We start from the raw sequence: 17,483 nt of genomic DNA, 5'->3' as shown, positions 1-17,483 counted from the left end.
CAGACGTGGCACCCGGTCGGGTCTTCTGGGTGAAAATCCCTGAAGATCCTGAACAAACAGGCTCTCAGAGAAACATTTCCACGTGTTTTACAGGAAAAGACTTATCACACGCATGCAGAAGAGTTGTTAAAGCAGAACATAACTGAAGCTGATTGGCTCACAGCAACAAGCTGGAGAAATATGGAAAACACCAGTCACAGTAATATCAGAAGAAACAAATAAAATCATAAAAACATAAATATTCAAAGAAAATGAAAACTAGTTTTATATTCTACATTTATTTTAGCCCTCCCGTGGGCTCACCATCTGCGGGAGGAGCCGTAGGGGTCGGGTGCAGTGTGAGCTGGGCGGCAGCAAGAGGTGGGGACCCTGGCGGTCCGATCCCCGGCTGCAGAAGCTGGCTCTAGGGACGTGGAACGTCACCTCTCTGGTGGGGAAGGAGCCTGAGCTTGTGCGTGAGGTTGAGCGGAGGGTGCTCCTTCTGGGGACTCCATTGTTCTGCTGGGGGACTTCAATGCTCACGTGGGCAACGACAGTGAGACCTGGAGGGGAGTGATTGGGAGGCATGGTCCCCCCTCTGAACCCAAATGGTGTTTTGTTATTGGACTTCTGTGCTCGTCATGGATTGTCCATAACGAACACCATGTTCCAACATAAGAGTGTCCATATGTACACCTGGCATCAGGATTCCCTGGGCCGCAGTTCGATGATGGATTTTGTAGTCGTATCATCGGACCTGCGGTCACATGCCTTGGACACTCGGGTGAAGAGGGGGGCGGAGCTTCAACTGATCACCACCTGGTGGTGAGTTGGCTCAGATGGTGGGGGAGGAAGCCGGTCAGATCTGGCAGGTCCAAACGTGTTGTGAGGGTCTGCTGGGAACGTCTGGCTGAGTCCCCCGTCAGAGCGAGCTTCAACTCCCACCTTCAGCAGAGCTTCAACCATGTCCCGGGTGAGGCGGGGGACATTGAGTCTGAATGGGCTGTGTTCCGTGTCTCTATTGCTGAGGCGGCCGGCCGGAGCTGCGGCTGTAAGGTCGTTGGTGCCTGTCGTGGTGGTAATCACACTCCTCAGCCTCCCTGGTAAGGTCTATTCAGGGGTCCTGGAGAGGAGGGTCCGCCGGATAGTCGAATCCCGGATTGAGGAGGAGCAGTGTGGTTTTCGTCCTGGTCGCGGAACAGTGGACCAGCTCTATACCCTCTTTGGGGTCCTGGAGGGGGCATGGAAGTTTGCCCAACCAGTCTACATGTTCTTCATGGACCTGGAGAAGGCATTCGACCGTGTCCCCCGGGGGCTCCTGTGGGGGGTACTCCGGGAGTATAGGGTACCGGACCACCTTGTAAGGGCTGTCCGGTCCCTGTACGACAGGTGTCAGAGCTTGGTCCACATTGCCGGTAGTAAGTCAGATTCGTTTCCGGTGAGGGTTGGACTCCGCCAAGGCTGCCCTTTATCACCGATTCTGTTCATAACTTATATGGACAGAATTTCTAGGCGCAGCCGAGGTGTTGAGGGGATCCGACTTGGTGGCCTCAGGATTGGGTCCCTGCTTTTTGCAGATGACGTGTTCCTGTTGGCTTCATCTGGTCGTGATCTCCAACTCTCGCTTGAGCGATTCGCGGCCGAGTGTGAAGCGGCTGGGATGAGAATCAGCACCTCCAAATCTGAGACCATGGTCCTCAGCCGGAATAGGGTGGATTGCCCTCTCCGGGTCGGGAGTCAGGTCCTGCCTCAAGTGGAGGAGTTTAAATATCTCGGGGTCTTGTTCATGAGTGAGGGAAGGATGGAGCGTGAGATGGACAGACGGATCGGTGCGGCGTCTGCAGTAATGTGGACTCTGCGCCGGTCTGTCGTGGTGAAGAAGGAGCTGAGCCAGAAGGCGAAGCTCTCGATTTACCAGTCGATCTAAGTTCCTACCCTCACCTATGGTCATGAGCTGTGGGTCGTGACCGAAAGAAGGAGATCTCGTATACAGGCGGCTGAAATGGGTTTCCTCCGCAGGGTGGCTGGGCTCTCCCTTAGAGACGACTCCAGATAAGTGGCAAAAGATGAAGATTTATTGCAGCGTAAATATCGCACTTCTATTTGCTATTTTCACTTCCATCATGTATTCAAGCTCCGCGGGGTCTTTAACACAGGTCTGAGAGGAGAAACGCTGAAGCCGTTTGGACATTTTAAAAGCTGCATTTTATCTCCCAAGCCTGATTGTGCTGCTTTGGTCGACTTGCAGCAGAATTCTGTGCTCCTGTTACATAAAAACAAAATGATCAGGACATCAGGATGACGTCTGTAAGCAGGAAACTTTGCATTGTTTCAGTTGCAACTTTATTCTGAAAGTATGACATGAATGTACAGAGCAGCATATTTGTATGAGCGGGGGGGGGGCAGTCTGCTCAGCCAGTTTCAGCCAAACAGATGAACGAATGCTGAGTTTCAGCCGAGCAGCTGGTGGAAATCAGGCTCTGGGGGTTTTCAACCAGCAGACACTCCGAGGCAACGCCAGACTCACTGCGGCCTGAAAGGACTCCGTTCTGTCTGAAGATGGACAGACCGTCAGCCCACTTCCAGCCACCCGGACCTGCAGGAGGACCTGAGGAAGGAATGGTAGGAGGAGTCAAAGTCAAAGAACATGGAGGCACATATTTAATGTCATGACAGAAGAGACAACTCGACTCTATCAAAGAGGAGAAAACTCAGACGAAAGCGAAGAACATCCCCTCCGACGTTTTCTGTTCAGTAAAGGGACGTCATCTCCAGTTTGACTGCTAAATGGCAGCGATTGTTTCCCTCTGTTACTGAAACTAATTGTGGCTTTAAAGGGATGAATTGTTTGGACGTATAAATAAAAAATATCATCACAACATGGCCTGATTCTGCTTGTTGGTAGCGTTAGCCCAGGAAATGTCGGGAAACGTCCTGTTTCAGTGCAGCATATGAAAGCAGCTGTAAGCAGCAGGAACTAACGGGAGAATATTTTCATTGGTTGAACTTGGCAGCAACCCACCAATCCAGAAAGGCTTCTTCCCAACAAACTTCCATAACCAGCTGACGTCCTTCCTCGACTGAACGCTGCTCAGACTCCCGTTAAACCTGATGAAAAGAGAAACGTTAGCATCGCAACTTGTTGCCATGTGTAGACGACAGACGTTGCCTCATGTTAATGCGACACGTTGCCTCGCTTAAATGCAACATTGCCTCGTGTTAAAGCAACATGTTGCCTCGCATTAATGCAACATGTTGCCTCGCGTTAAAGCAACAAGTTGCCTCGCGTTAATGCAACATGTTGCCTCCCGTTAATGCAACATGTTGCCTCGCGTTAATGCAACATGTTGCCACACATTAATGCCACACGTTGCCTCACATTAATGCCACACGTTGCCTCGCATTAATGCAACATGTTGCCTCGCGTTAATGCAACATGTTGCCTCGCTTTAATGCAACATGTTGCCACACATTAATGCATCATGTTGCTTCGCGTTTATGTAACATGTTGCCTCGGGTTAATGCAACACGTTGCCTCGCATTAATGCCACACGTTGCCTCGCATTAATGCAACATGTTGCCTCGCGTTAATGCAACATGTTGCCACACATTAATGCAACATGTTGCTTCGCGATTATGTAACATGTTGCCTCGGGTTAATGCAACATGTTGCCTCGGGTTAATGCGACACGTTGCCTCGCTTAAATGCAACATGTTGCCTTGGGTTAATGCGACACATTGCCTCGCAATAATGTGATACATTGCCTCTCAATGATGCGACACGTTGCCTCGCATTAATGCGACAAGTTGCCTTGCATTAATGCAACATGTTGCCTGGGGTTAATGCAACATGTTGCCTCGGGTTAATGCGACACGTTGCCTCGCATTAATGCGACATGTTGCCCCGCATTAATGCAACATGTTGCCTCGGGTTAATGCAACATGTTGCCTCGGGTTAATGCGACACGTTGCCTCACTTAAATGCAACATGTTGCCTTGGGTTAATGCGACACATTGCCTCGCAATAATGCGACATATTGCCTCACAATAATGCGACACGTTGCCGGATTAATGCGACACGTTGCCTCGCAATAATGCGACACATTGCCTTGCAATAATGCAACAAGTTGCCTCGGATTAATGCAACATGTTGCCTCGCATTAATGCAACATGTTGCCTTGGGTTAATGCGACACATTGCCTCTCAATAATGCGACACGTTGCCTCGCATTAATGCAACATGTTGCCTCGCGTTAATGTGACACATTGTCTTGCATTAAAGCGACACGGTGCCTCAGGTTAAGGCAACATGTTGCCTCGGGTTAATGCAACATGTTGCCTCGGGTTAATGCAACATGTTGCCTCGGGCTAATGCGTCACGTTGCCCCGCATTAATGCAACATAGTGCCTCGGGTTAATACAACATGTTGCCTCGGGTTAATGCGACACGTTGCCTCGCATTAATGCAACACGTTGCCCCGCATTAATGCAACATGTTGCCTCGGGTTAATGCAACATGTTGCCTCGGGTTAATGCGACACGTTGCCTCACTTAAATGCAACATGTTGCCTTGGGTTAATGCGACACATTGCCTCGCAATAATTCGACATATTGCCTCGCAATAATGCGACACGTTGCCTCGGGTTAATGCGTCACGTTGCCCCGCATTAATGCAACATGTTGCCTCGGGTTAATGCGACACGTTGCCTCGCATTAATGCGACACGTTGCCCCGCATTAATGCAACATGTTGCCTCGGGTTAATGCAACATGTTGCCTCGGGTTAATGCGACACGTTGCCTCGCTTAAATGCAACATGTTGCCTTGGGTTAATGCGACACATTGCCTCGCAATAATGCGACACGTTGCCTCGCAATAATGCGACACGTTACCTCGCATTAATGCAACATGTTGCCTCGGGTTAATGCGACATGTTGCCCCGCATTAATGCAACATGTTGCCTCGGGTTAATGCGACACGTTGCCTCGCATTAATGCGACATGTTGCCCCGCATTAATGCAACATGTTGCCTCGGGTTAATGCAACATGTTGCCTCGGGTTAATGCGACACGTTGCCTCACTTAAATGCAACATGTTGCCTTGGGTTAATGCGACACATTGCATCGCAATAATGCGACATATTGCCTCGCAATAATGCGACACATTGCCTCTCAATAATGCGACACGTTGCCCCGCATTAATGCAACATGTTGCCTCGGTTTAATGCAACATGTTGCCTTGGGTTAATGCGACACGTTGCCTCGCATTAATGCGACACGTTGCCCCGCATTACTGCAACATGTTGCCTCGGGTTAATGCAACATGTTGCCACACATTAATGCATCATGTTGCTTCGCGTTTATGTAACACGTTGCCTCGCATTAATGCGACACGTTGCCTCGCATTAATGCGACACGTTGCCCCGCATTAATGCAACATGTTGCCTCGGGTTAATGCAACATGTTGCCTCGGGTTAATGCAACATGTTGCCTCGGGTTAATGCGACACGTTGACTCGCATTAATGCGACATGTTGCCCCGCATTAATGCAACATGTTGCCTCGGGTTAATGCGACACGTTGCCCCGCATTAATGCAACATGTTGCCTCGGGTTAATGCGACACGTTGCCTCGCATTAATGCGACATGTTGCCTCGCATTAATGCAACATGTTGCCTCGGGTTAATGCAACATGTTGCCTCGGGTTAATGCGACACGTTGCCTCACTTAAATGCAACATGTTGCCTTGGGTTAATGCGACACATTGCATCGCAATAATGCGACATATTGCCTCGCAATAATGCGATACATTGCCTCTCAATAATGCGACACGTTGCCCCGCATTAATGCAACATGTTGCCTCGGGTTAATGCAACATGTTGCCTTGGGTTAATGCGACACGTTGCCTCGCATTAATGCGACACGTTGCCCCGCATTACTGCAACATGTTGCCTCGGGTTAATGCAACATGTTGCCACACATTAATGCATCATGTTGCTTCGCGTTTATGTAACATGTTGCCTCGGGTTAATGCAACACGTTGCCTCGCATTAATGCGACACGTTGCCCCGCATTAATGCAACATGTTGCCTCGGGTTAACGCAACATGTTGCCTCACATTAATGCCACACGTTGCCTCGCATTAATGCAACATGTTGCCTCGCGTTAATGCAACATGTTGCCTCGCTTTAATGCAACATGTTGCCACACATTAATGCATCATGTTGCTTCGCGTTTATGTAACATGTTGCCTCGGGTTAATGCAACACGTTGCCTCGCATTAATGCCACACGTTGCCTCGCATTAATGCAACATGTTGCCTCGCGTTAATGCAACATGTTGCCACACATTAATGCAACATGTTGCTTCGCGATTATGTAACATGTTGCCTCGGGTTAATGCAACATGTTGCCTCGGGTTAATGCGACACGTTGCCTCGCTTAAATGCAACATGTTGCCTTGGGTTAATGCGACACATTGCCTCGCAATAATGTGATACATTGCCTCTCAATGATGCGACACGTTGCCTCGCATTAATGCGACAAGTTGCCTTGCATTAATGCAACATGTTGCCTGGGGTTAATGCAACATGTTGCCTCGGGTTAATGCGACACGTTGCCTCGCATTAATGCGACATGTTGCCCCGCATTAATGCAACATGTTGCCTCGGGTTAATGCAACATGTTGCCTCGGGTTAATGCGACACGTTGCCTCACTTAAATGCAACATGTTGCCTTGGGTTAATGCGACACATTGCCTCGCAATAATGCGACATATTGCCTCACAATAATGCGACACGTTGCCGGATTAATGCGACACGTTGCCTCGCAATAATGCGACACATTGCCTTGCAATAATGCAACAAGTTGCCTCGGATTAATGCAACATGTTGCCTCGCATTAATGCAACATGTTGCCTTGGGTTAATGCGACACATTGCCTCTCAATAATGCGACACGTTGCCTCGCATTAATGCAACATGTTGCCTCGCGTTAATGTGACACATTGTCTTGCATTAAAGCGACACGGTGCCTCAGGTTAAGGCAACATGTTGCCTCGGGTTAATGCAACATGTTGCCTCGGGTTAATGCAACATGTTGCCTCGGGCTAATGCGTCACGTTGCCCCGCATTAATGCAACATAGTGCCTCGGGTTAATACAACATGTTGCCTCGGGTTAATGCGACACGTTGCCTCGCATTAATGCAACACGTTGCCCCGCATTAATGCAACATGTTGCCTCGGGTTAATGCAACATGTTGCCTCGGGTTAATGCGACACGTTGCCTCACTTAAATGCAACATGTTGCCTTGGGTTAATGCGACACATTGCCTCGCAATAATTCGACATATTGCCTCGCAATAATGCGACACGTTGCCTCGGGTTAATGCGTCACGTTGCCCCGCATTAATGCAACATGTTGCCTCGGGTTAATGCGACACGTTGCCTCGCATTAATGCGACACGTTGCCCCGCATTAATGCAACATGTTGCCTCGGGTTAATGCAACATGTTGCCTCGGGTTAATGCGACACGTTGCCTCGCTTAAATGCAACATGTTGCCTTGGGTTAATGCGACACATTGCCTCGCAATAATGCGACACGTTGCCTCGCAATAATGCGACACGTTACCTCGCATTAATGCAACATGTTGCCTCGGGTTAATGCGACATGTTGCCCCGCATTAATGCAACATGTTGCCTCGGGTTAATGCGACACGTTGCCTCGCATTAATGCGACATGTTGCCCCGCATTAATGCAACATGTTGCCTCGGGTTAATGCAACATGTTGCCTCGGGTTAATGCGACACGTTGCCTCACTTAAATGCAACATGTTGCCTTGGGTTAATGCGACACATTGCATCGCAATAATGCGACATATTGCCTCGCAATAATGCGACACATTGCCTCTCAATAATGCGACACGTTGCCCCGCATTAATGCAACATGTTGCCTCGGTTTAATGCAACATGTTGCCTTGGGTTAATGCGACACGTTGCCTCGCATTAATGCGACACGTTGCCCCGCATTACTGCAACATGTTGCCTCGGGTTAATGCAACATGTTGCCACACATTAATGCATCATGTTGCTTCGCGTTTATGTAACACGTTGCCTCGCATTAATGCGACACGTTGCCTCGCATTAATGCGACACGTTGCCCCGCATTAATGCAACATGTTGCCTCGGGTTAATGCAACATGTTGCCTCGGGTTAATGCAACATGTTGCCTCGGGTTAATGCGACACGTTGACTCGCATTAATGCGACATGTTGCCCCGCATTAATGCAACATGTTGCCTCGGGTTAATGCGACACGTTGCCCCGCATTAATGCAACATGTTGCCTCGGGTTAATGCGACACGTTGCCTCGCATTAATGCGACATGTTGCCTCGCATTAATGCAACATGTTGCCTCGGGTTAATGCAACATGTTGCCTCGGGTTAATGCGACACGTTGCCTCACTTAAATGCAACATGTTGCCTTGGGTTAATGCGACACATTGCATCGCAATAATGCGACATATTGCCTCGCAATAATGCGATACATTGCCTCTCAATAATGCGACACGTTGCCCCGCATTAATGCAACATGTTGCCTCGGGTTAATGCAACATGTTGCCTTGGGTTAATGCGACACGTTGCCTCGCATTAATGCGACACGTTGCCCCGCATTACTGCAACATGTTGCCTCGGGTTAATGCAACATGTTGCCACACATTAATGCATCATGTTGCTTCGCGTTTATGTAACATGTTGCCTCGGGTTAATGCAACACGTTGCCTCGCATTAATGCGACACGTTGCCCCGCATTAATGCAACATGTTGCCTCGGGTTAACGCAACATGTTGCCTCGGGTTAATGCAACATGTTGCCTCGGGTTAATGCAACATGTTGCCTCGGGTTAATGCGACACGTTGCCACACATTAATGCGACACGTTGCCCCGCATTAATGCAACATGTTGCCTCGGGTTAATGCAACATGTTGCCTCGGGTTAATGCGACACGTTGCCTCGCTTAAATGCTACTTGTTGCCTTGGGTTAATGTGACACATTGCCTCGCAATAATGCGACACGTTGCCTCGCAATAATGCGACACGTTACCTCGCATTAATGCGACAAGTTGCCTCGCATTAATGCAACATGTTGTCTCGGGTTAATGCGACACGTTGCCTCGCATTAATGCGACACGTTGCCCCGCATTAATGCTACATGTTGCCTCGGGTTAATGCAACATGTTGCCTTGGGTTAATGCGACACGTTGCCTCGCATTAATGCGACACGTTGCCCCGCATTACTGCAACATGTTGCCTCGGGTTAATGCAACATGTTGCCTCGCAATAATGCGACACGTTGCCTCGCTTAAATGCAACATGTTGCCTTGGGTTAATGCGACACATTGCCTCGCAATAATGTGACACGTTGCCTCGCATTAATGCGACAAGTTGCCACGCATTAATGCAACATGTTGCCTCGGGTTAATGTGACACATTGTCTTGCATTAAAGCGACACGGTGCCTCAGGTTAAGGCAACATGTTGCCTCGGGTTAATGCAACATGTTGCCTCGGGTTAATGCGACACGTTGCCTTGCATTAATGCGACACGTTGCCCCGCATTAATGCAACATGTTGCCTCGGGTTAATGCGACACGTTGCCTCGCATTAATGCGACACGTTGCCCCGCATTAATGCGACACGTTGCCCCGCATTAATGCAACATGTTGCCTCGGGTTAATGCAACATGTTGCCTCGGGTTAATGCGACACGTTGCCTCGCTTAAATGCAACATGTTGCCTTGGGTTAATGTGAGACATTGCCTCGCAATAATGCGACACGTTACCTCGCATTAATGCGACAAGTTGCCTCGCATTAATGCAACATGTTGCCTCGGGTTAATGCGACACGTTGCCTCGCATTAATGCGACACGTTGCCCCGCATTAATGCAACATGTTGCCTCGGGTTAATGCAACATGTTGCCTCGGGTTAATGCGACACGTTGCCTCGCTTAAATGAAACATGTTGCCTTGGGTTAATGCGACACATTGCCTCGCAATAATGCGACACGTTGCCTCGCAATAATGCGACACGTTACCTCGCATTAATGCAACACGTTGCCTCGCATTAATGCGACACGTTGCCTCGCATTAATGCGACACGTTGCCTCGCATTAATGCGACACGTTGCCTCGCATTAATGCAACATGTTGCCTCGGGTTAATGCAACATGTTGCCTCGGGTTAATGCAACATGTTGCCTCGGGTTAATGCGACACGTTGACTCGCATTAATGCGACATGTTGCCCCGCATTAATGCAACATGTTGCCTCGGGTTAATGCGACACGTTGCCCCGCATTAATGCAACATGTTGCCTCGGGTTAATGCGACACGTTGCCTCGCATTAATGCGACATGTTGCCCCGCATTAATGCAACATGTTGCCTCGGGTTAATGCAACATGTTGCCTCGGGTTAATGCGACACGTTGCCTCACTTAAATGCAACATGTTGCCTTGGGTTAATGCGACACATTGCATCGCAATAATGCGACATGTTGCCCCGCAATAATGCGACACATTGCCTCGCAATAATGCGACACGTTGCCCCGCATTAATGCAACATGTTGCCTCGGGTTAATGCAACATGTTGCCTTGGGTTAATGCGACACGTTGCCTCGCATTAATGCGACACGTTGCCCCGCATTACTGCAACATGTTGCCTCGGGTTAATGCAACATGTTGCCTCGCAATAATGCGACACGTTGCCTCGCTTAAATGCAACATGTTGCCTTGGGTTAATGCGACACGTTGCCTCGCTTAAATGCAACATGTTGCCTTGGGTTAATGTGACACATTGCCTCGCAATAATGCGACACGTTGCCTCGCAATAATGCGACACGTTACCTCGCATTAATGCGACAAGTTGCCTCGGGTTAATGCGACACGTTGCCTCGCATTAATGCGACACGTTGCCCCGCATTAATGCAACATGTTGCCTCGGGTTAATGCAACATGTTGCCTCGGGTTAATGCGACACGTTGCCTCGCTTAAATGAAACATGTTGCCTTGGGTTAATGCGACACATTGCCTCGCAATAATGCGACACGTTGCCTCGCAATAATGCGACACGTTACCTCGCATTAATGCAACACGTTGCCTCGGGTTAATGCGACACGTTGCCTCGCATTAATGCGACACGTTGCCTCGCATTAATGCGACACGTTGCCTCGCATTAATGCGACACGTTGCCTCGCATTAATGCAACATGTTGCCTCGGGTTAATGCAACATGTTGCCTCGGGTTAATGCAACATGTTGCCTCGGGTTAATGCGACACGTTGACTCGCATTAATGCGACATGTTGCCCCGCATTAATGCAACATGTTGCCTCGGGTTAATGCGACACGTTGCCCCGCATTAATGCAACATGTTGCCTCGGGTTAATGCGACACGTTGCCTCGCATTAATGCGACATGTTGCCCCGCATTAATGCAACATGTTGCCTCGGGTTAATGCAACATGTTGCCTCGGGTTAATGCGACACGTTGCCTCACTTAAATGCAACATGTTGCCTTGGGTTAATGCGACACATTGCATCGCAATAATGCGACATATTGCCTCGCAATAATGCGACACATTGCCTCGCAATAATGCGACACGTTGCCCCGCATTAATGCAACATGTTGCCTCGGGTTAATGCAACATGTTGCCTTGGGTTAATGCGACACGTTGCCTCGCATTAATGCGACACGTTGCCCCGCATTACTGCAACATGTTGCCTCGGGTTAATGCAACATGTTGCCTCGCAATAATGCGACACGTTGCCTCGCTTAAATGCAACATGTTGCCTTGGGTTAATGCGACACGTTGCCTCGCTTAAATGCAACATGTTGCCTTGGGTTAATGTGACACATTGCCTCGCAATAATGCGACACGTTGCCTCGCAATAATGCGACACGTTACCTCGCATTAATGCGACAAGTTGCCTCGCATTAATGCAACATGTTGCCTCGGGTTAATGCGACACGTTGCCCCGCATTAATGCAACATGTTGCCTCGGGTTAATGCGACACATTGCCTCGCAATAATGTGACACGTTGCCTCGCATTAATGCGACAAGTTGCCACGCATTAATGCAACATGTTGCCTCACGTTAATGTGACACATTGTCTTGCATTAAAGCGACACGGTGCCTCAGGTTAAGGCAACGTGTTGCCTCGGGTTAATGCAACATGTTGCCTCGGGTTAATGCGACACGTTTCCTTGCATTAATGCGACACGTTGCCCCGCATTACTGCAACATGTTGCCTCGGGTTAATGCAACATGTTGCCACACATTAATGCATCATGTTGCTTCGCGTTTATGTAACATGTTGCCTCGGGTTAATGCAACACGTTGCCTCGCATTAATGCGACACGTTGCCCCGCATTAATGCAACATGTTGCCTCGGGTTAATGCGACACATTGCCTCGCAATAATGTGACACGTTGCCTCGCATTAATGCGACAAGTTGCCACGCATTAATGCAACATGTTGCCTCACGTTAATGTGACACATTGTCTTGCATTAAAGCGACACGGTGCCTCAGGTTAAGGCAACATGTTGCCTCGGGTTAATGCAACATGTTGCCTCGGGTTAATGCGACACGTTTCCTTGCATTAATGCGACACGTTGCCCCGCATTACTGCAACATGTTGCCTCGGGTTAATTCAACATGTTGCCACACATTAATGCATCATGTTGCTTCGCGTTTATGTAACATGTTGCCTCGGGTTAATGCAACACGTTGCCTCGCATTAATGCGACACGTTGCCCCGCATTAATGCAACATGTTGCCTCGGGTTAACGCAACATGTTGCCTCGGGTTAATGCAACATGTTGCCTCGGGTTAATGCAACATGTTGCCTCGGGTTAATGCGACACGTTGCCACACATTAATGCGACACGTTGCCCCGCATTAATGCAACATGTTGCCTCGGGTTAATGCAACATGTTGCCTCGGGTTAATGCGACACGTTGCCTCGCTTAAATGCTACATGTTGCCTTGGGTTAATGTGACACATTGCCTCGCAATAATGCGACACGTTGCCTCGCAATAATGCGACACGTTACCTCGCATTAATGCGACAAGTTGCCTCGCATTAATGCAACATGTTGTCTCGGGTTAATGCGACACGTTGCCTCGCATTAATGCGACACGTTGCCCCGCATTAATGCTACATGTTGCCTCGGGTTAATGCAACATGTTGCCTTGGGTTAATGCGACACGTTGCCTCGCATTAATGCGACACGTTGCCCCGCATTACTGCAACATGTTGCCTCGGGTTAATGCAACATGTTGCCTCGCAATAATGCGACACGTTCCCTCGCTTAAATGCAACATGTTGCCTTGGGTTAATGCGACACATTGCCTCGCAATAATGTGACACGTTGCCTCGCATTAATGCGACAAGTTGCCACGCATTAATGCAACATGTTGCCTCGGGTTAATGTGACACGTTGCCTCGGGTTAATGCGACACGTTGCCTTGCATTAATGCGACACGTTGCCCCGCATTAATGCAACATGTTGCCTCGGGTTAATGCGACACGTTGCCTCGCATTAATGCGACACGTTGCCCCGCATTAATGCGACACGTTGCCCCGCATTAATGCAACATGTTGCCTCGGGTTAATGCAACATGTTGCCTCGGGTTAATGCGACACGTTGCCTCGCTTAAATGCAACATGTTGCCTTGGGTTAATGTGACACATTGCCTCGCAATAATGCGACACGTTACCTCGCATTAATGCGACAAGTTGCCTCGCATTAATGCAACATGTTGCCTCGGGTTAATGCGACACGTTGCCTCGCATTAATGCGACACGTTGCCCCGCATTAATGCAACATGTTGCCTCGGGTTAATGCAACATGTTGCCTCGGGTTAATGCGACACGTTGCCTCGCTTAAATGAAACATGTTGCCTTGGGTTAATGCGACACATTGCCTCGCAATAATGCGACACGTTGCCTCGCAATAATGCGACACGTTACCTCGCATTAATGCAACACGTTGCCTCGGGTTAATGCGACACGTTGCCTCGCATTAATGCGACACGTTGCCTCGCATTAATGCGACACGTTGCCTCGCATTAATGCGACACGTTGCCTCGCATTAATGCAACATGTTGCCTCGGGTTAATGCAACATGTTGCCTCGGGTTAATGCAACATGTTGCCTCGGGTTAATGCGACACGTTGACTCGCATTAATGCGACATGTTGCCCCGCATTAATGCAACATGTTGCCTCGGGTTAATGCGACACGTTGCCCCGCATTAATGCAACATGTTGCCTCGGGTTAATGCGACACGTTGCCTCGCATTAATGCGACATGTTGCCCCGCATTAATGCAACATGTTGCCTCGGGTTAATGCAACATGTTGCCTCGGGTTAATGCGACACGTTGCCTCACTTAAATGCAACATGTTGCCTTGGGTTAATGCGACACATTGCATCGCAATAATGCGACATATTGCCTCGCAATAATGCGACACATTGCCTCTCAATAATGCGACACGTTGCCCCGCATTAATGCAACATGTTGCCTCGGGTTAATGCAACATGTTGCCTTGGGTTAATGCGACACGTTGCCTCGCATTAATGCGACACGTTGCCCCGCATTACTGCAACATGTTGCCTCGGGTTAATGCAACATGTTGCCTCGCAATAATGCGACACGTTGCCTCGCTTAAATGCAACATGTTGCCTTGGGTTAATGCGACACGTTGCCTCGCTTAAATGCAACATGTTGCCTTGGGTTAATGTGACACATTGCCTCGCAATAATGCGACACGTTGCCTCGCAATAATGCGACACGTTACCTCGCATTAATGCGACAAGTTGCCTCGCATTAATGCAACATGTTGCCTCGGGTTAATGCGACACGTTGCCCCGCATTAATGCAACATGTTGCCTCGGGTTAATGCGACACATTGCCTCGCAATAATGTGACACGTTGCCTCGCATTAATGCGACAAGTTGCCACGCATTAATGCAACATGTTGCCTCACGTTAATGTGACACATTGTCTTGCATTAAAGCGACACGGTGCCTCAGGTTAAGGCAACATGTTGCCTCGGGTTAATGCAACATGTTGCCTCGGGTTAATGCGACACGTTTCCTTGCATTAATGCGACACGTTGCCCCGCATTAATGCAACATGTTGCCTCGGGTTAATGCAACATGTTGCCTCGGGTTAATGCGACACGTTGCCTCGCATTAATGCGACACGTTGCCCCGCATTACTGCAACATGTTGCCTCGGGTTAATGCAACATGTTGCCTCGGGTTAATGCGACACGTTACCTCGCATTAATGCGACAAGTTGCCTCGCATTAATGCAACATGTTGCCTTGGGTTAATGTGACACATTGCCTCGCAATAATGCGACACGTTGCCTCGCAATAATGCGACACGTTACCTCGCATTAATGCGACAAGTTGCCTCGCATTAATGCAACATGTTGTCTCGGGTTAATGCGACACGTTGCCTCGCATTAATGCGACACGTTGCCCCGCATTAATGCTACATGTTGCCTCGGGTTAATGCAACATGTTGCCTTGGGTTAATGCGACACGTTGCCTCGCATTAATGCGACACGTTGCCCCGCATTACTGCAACATGTTGCCTCGGGTTAATGCAACATGTTGCCTCGCAATAATGCGACACGTTGCCTCGCTTAAATGCAACATGTTGCCTTGGGTTAATGCGACACATTGCCTCGCAATAATGTGACACGTTGCCTCGCATTAATGCGACAAGTTGCCACGCATTAATGCAACATGTTGCCTCGGGTTAATGTGACACATTGTCTTGCATTAAAGCGACACGGTGCCTCAGGTTAAGGCAACATGTTGCCTCGGGTTAATGCGACACGTTGCCTCGCATTAATGCGACATGTTGTCTTGGGTTAATGCGACACATTGCATCGCAATAATGCGACATATTGCCTCGCAATAATGCGACACATTGCCTCTCAATAATGCGACACGTTGCCCCGCATTAATGCAACATGTTGCCTCGGGTTAATGCAACATGTTGCCTTGGGTTAATGCGACACGTTGCCTCGCATTAATGCGACACGTTGCCCCGCATTACTGCAACATGTTGCCTCGGGTTAATGCAACATGTTGCCACACATTAATGCATCATGTTGCTTCGCGTTTATGTAACATGTTGCCTCGGGTTAATGCAACACGTTGCCTTGCATTAATGCCACACGTTGCCTCGCATTAATGCAACATGTTGCCTCGGGTTAACGCAACATGTTGCCTCGGGTTAATGCAACATGTTGCCTCGGGTTAATGCAACATGTTGCCTCGGGTTAATGCGACACGTTGCCTCGCTTAAATGCAACATGTTGCCTTGGGTTAATGTGACACATTGCCTCGCAATAATGCGACACGTTGCCTCGCAATAATGCGACACGTTACCTCGCATTAATGCGACAAGTTGCCTCGCATTAATGCAACATGTTGCCTCGGGTTAATGCGACACGTTGCCTCGCATTAATGCGACACGTTGCCCCGCATTAATGCAACATGTTGCCTCGGGTTAATGCAACATGTTGCCTTGGGTTAATGCGACACGTTGCCTCGCATTAATGCGACACGTTGCCCCGCATTACTACAACATGTTGCCTCGGGTTAATGCAACATGTTGCCTCGCAATAATGCGACACGTTGCCTCGCTTAAATGCAACATGTTGCCTTGGGTTAATGCGACACATTGCCTCGCAATAATGTGACACGTTGCCTCGCATTAATGCGACAAGTTGCCACGCATTAATGCAACATGTTGCCTCGGGTTAATGCGACACGTTGCCTCGCATTAATGCGACACGTTGCCCCGCATTAATGCAACATGTTGCCTCGGGTTAATGCAACATGTTGCCTTGGGTTAATGCGACACGTTGCCTTGCATTAATGCGACACGTTGCCCCGCATTACTGCAACATGTTGCCTCGGGTTAATGCAACATGTTGCCTCGCAATAATGCGACACGTTGCCTCACTTAAATGCAACATGTTGCCTTGGGTTAATGCGACACATTGCCTCGCAATAATGCGACACGTTGCCTCGCATTAATGCGACAAGTTGCCTCGCATTAATGCAACATGTTGCCTAGGATTAATGCGACACGTTGCCTCGCAATAATGCGACACATTGCCTTGCAATAATGCAACAAGTTGCCTCGGATTAATGCAACATGTTGCCTCGCATTAATGCAACATGTTGCCTTGGGTTAATGCGACACATTGCCTCTCAATAATGCGACACGTTGCCTCGCATTAATGCAACATGTTGCCTCGGGTTAATGCGTCACGTTGCCCCGCATTAATGCAACATGTTGCCTCGGGTTAATACAACATGTTGCCTCGGGTTAATGCGACACGTTGCCTCGCATTAATGCGACACGTTGCCCCGCATTAATGCAACATGTTGCCTCGGGTTAATGCAACATGTTGACTCGGGTTAATG

At 49.0% G+C, this 17,483-nt stretch overlaps 1 protein-coding gene across 1 annotated transcript in view; it reads right to left on the bottom strand.

Annotated features, from left to right (window-relative positions):
* Positions 1–2,323: 2,323 nt before the first annotated feature.
* Positions 2,324–17,483, bottom strand: part of frem1b (Fras1 related extracellular matrix 1b) — a 193,039-nt gene continuing 177,879 nt past the window's right edge. The window contains 2 exon segments of the mRNA XM_079245444.1: positions 2,324–2,587; positions 3,002–3,087. Of these exon segments, the coding sequence (XP_079101570.1) occupies positions 2,391–2,587; positions 3,002–3,087 (283 nt within the window). The 3' untranslated portion in view covers positions 2,324–2,390.

This window comes from Telmatherina bonti (genome assembly GCF_933228915.1).
Source record: "Telmatherina bonti genome assembly, chromosome: 8".
In the NCBI taxonomy this organism is placed as follows: Eukaryota; Metazoa; Chordata; class Actinopteri; order Atheriniformes; family Telmatherinidae; genus Telmatherina; species Telmatherina bonti.
Note: the sequence above shows the minus strand (reverse complement) of the source record. Positions and strands in the feature narration are given on the sequence as shown.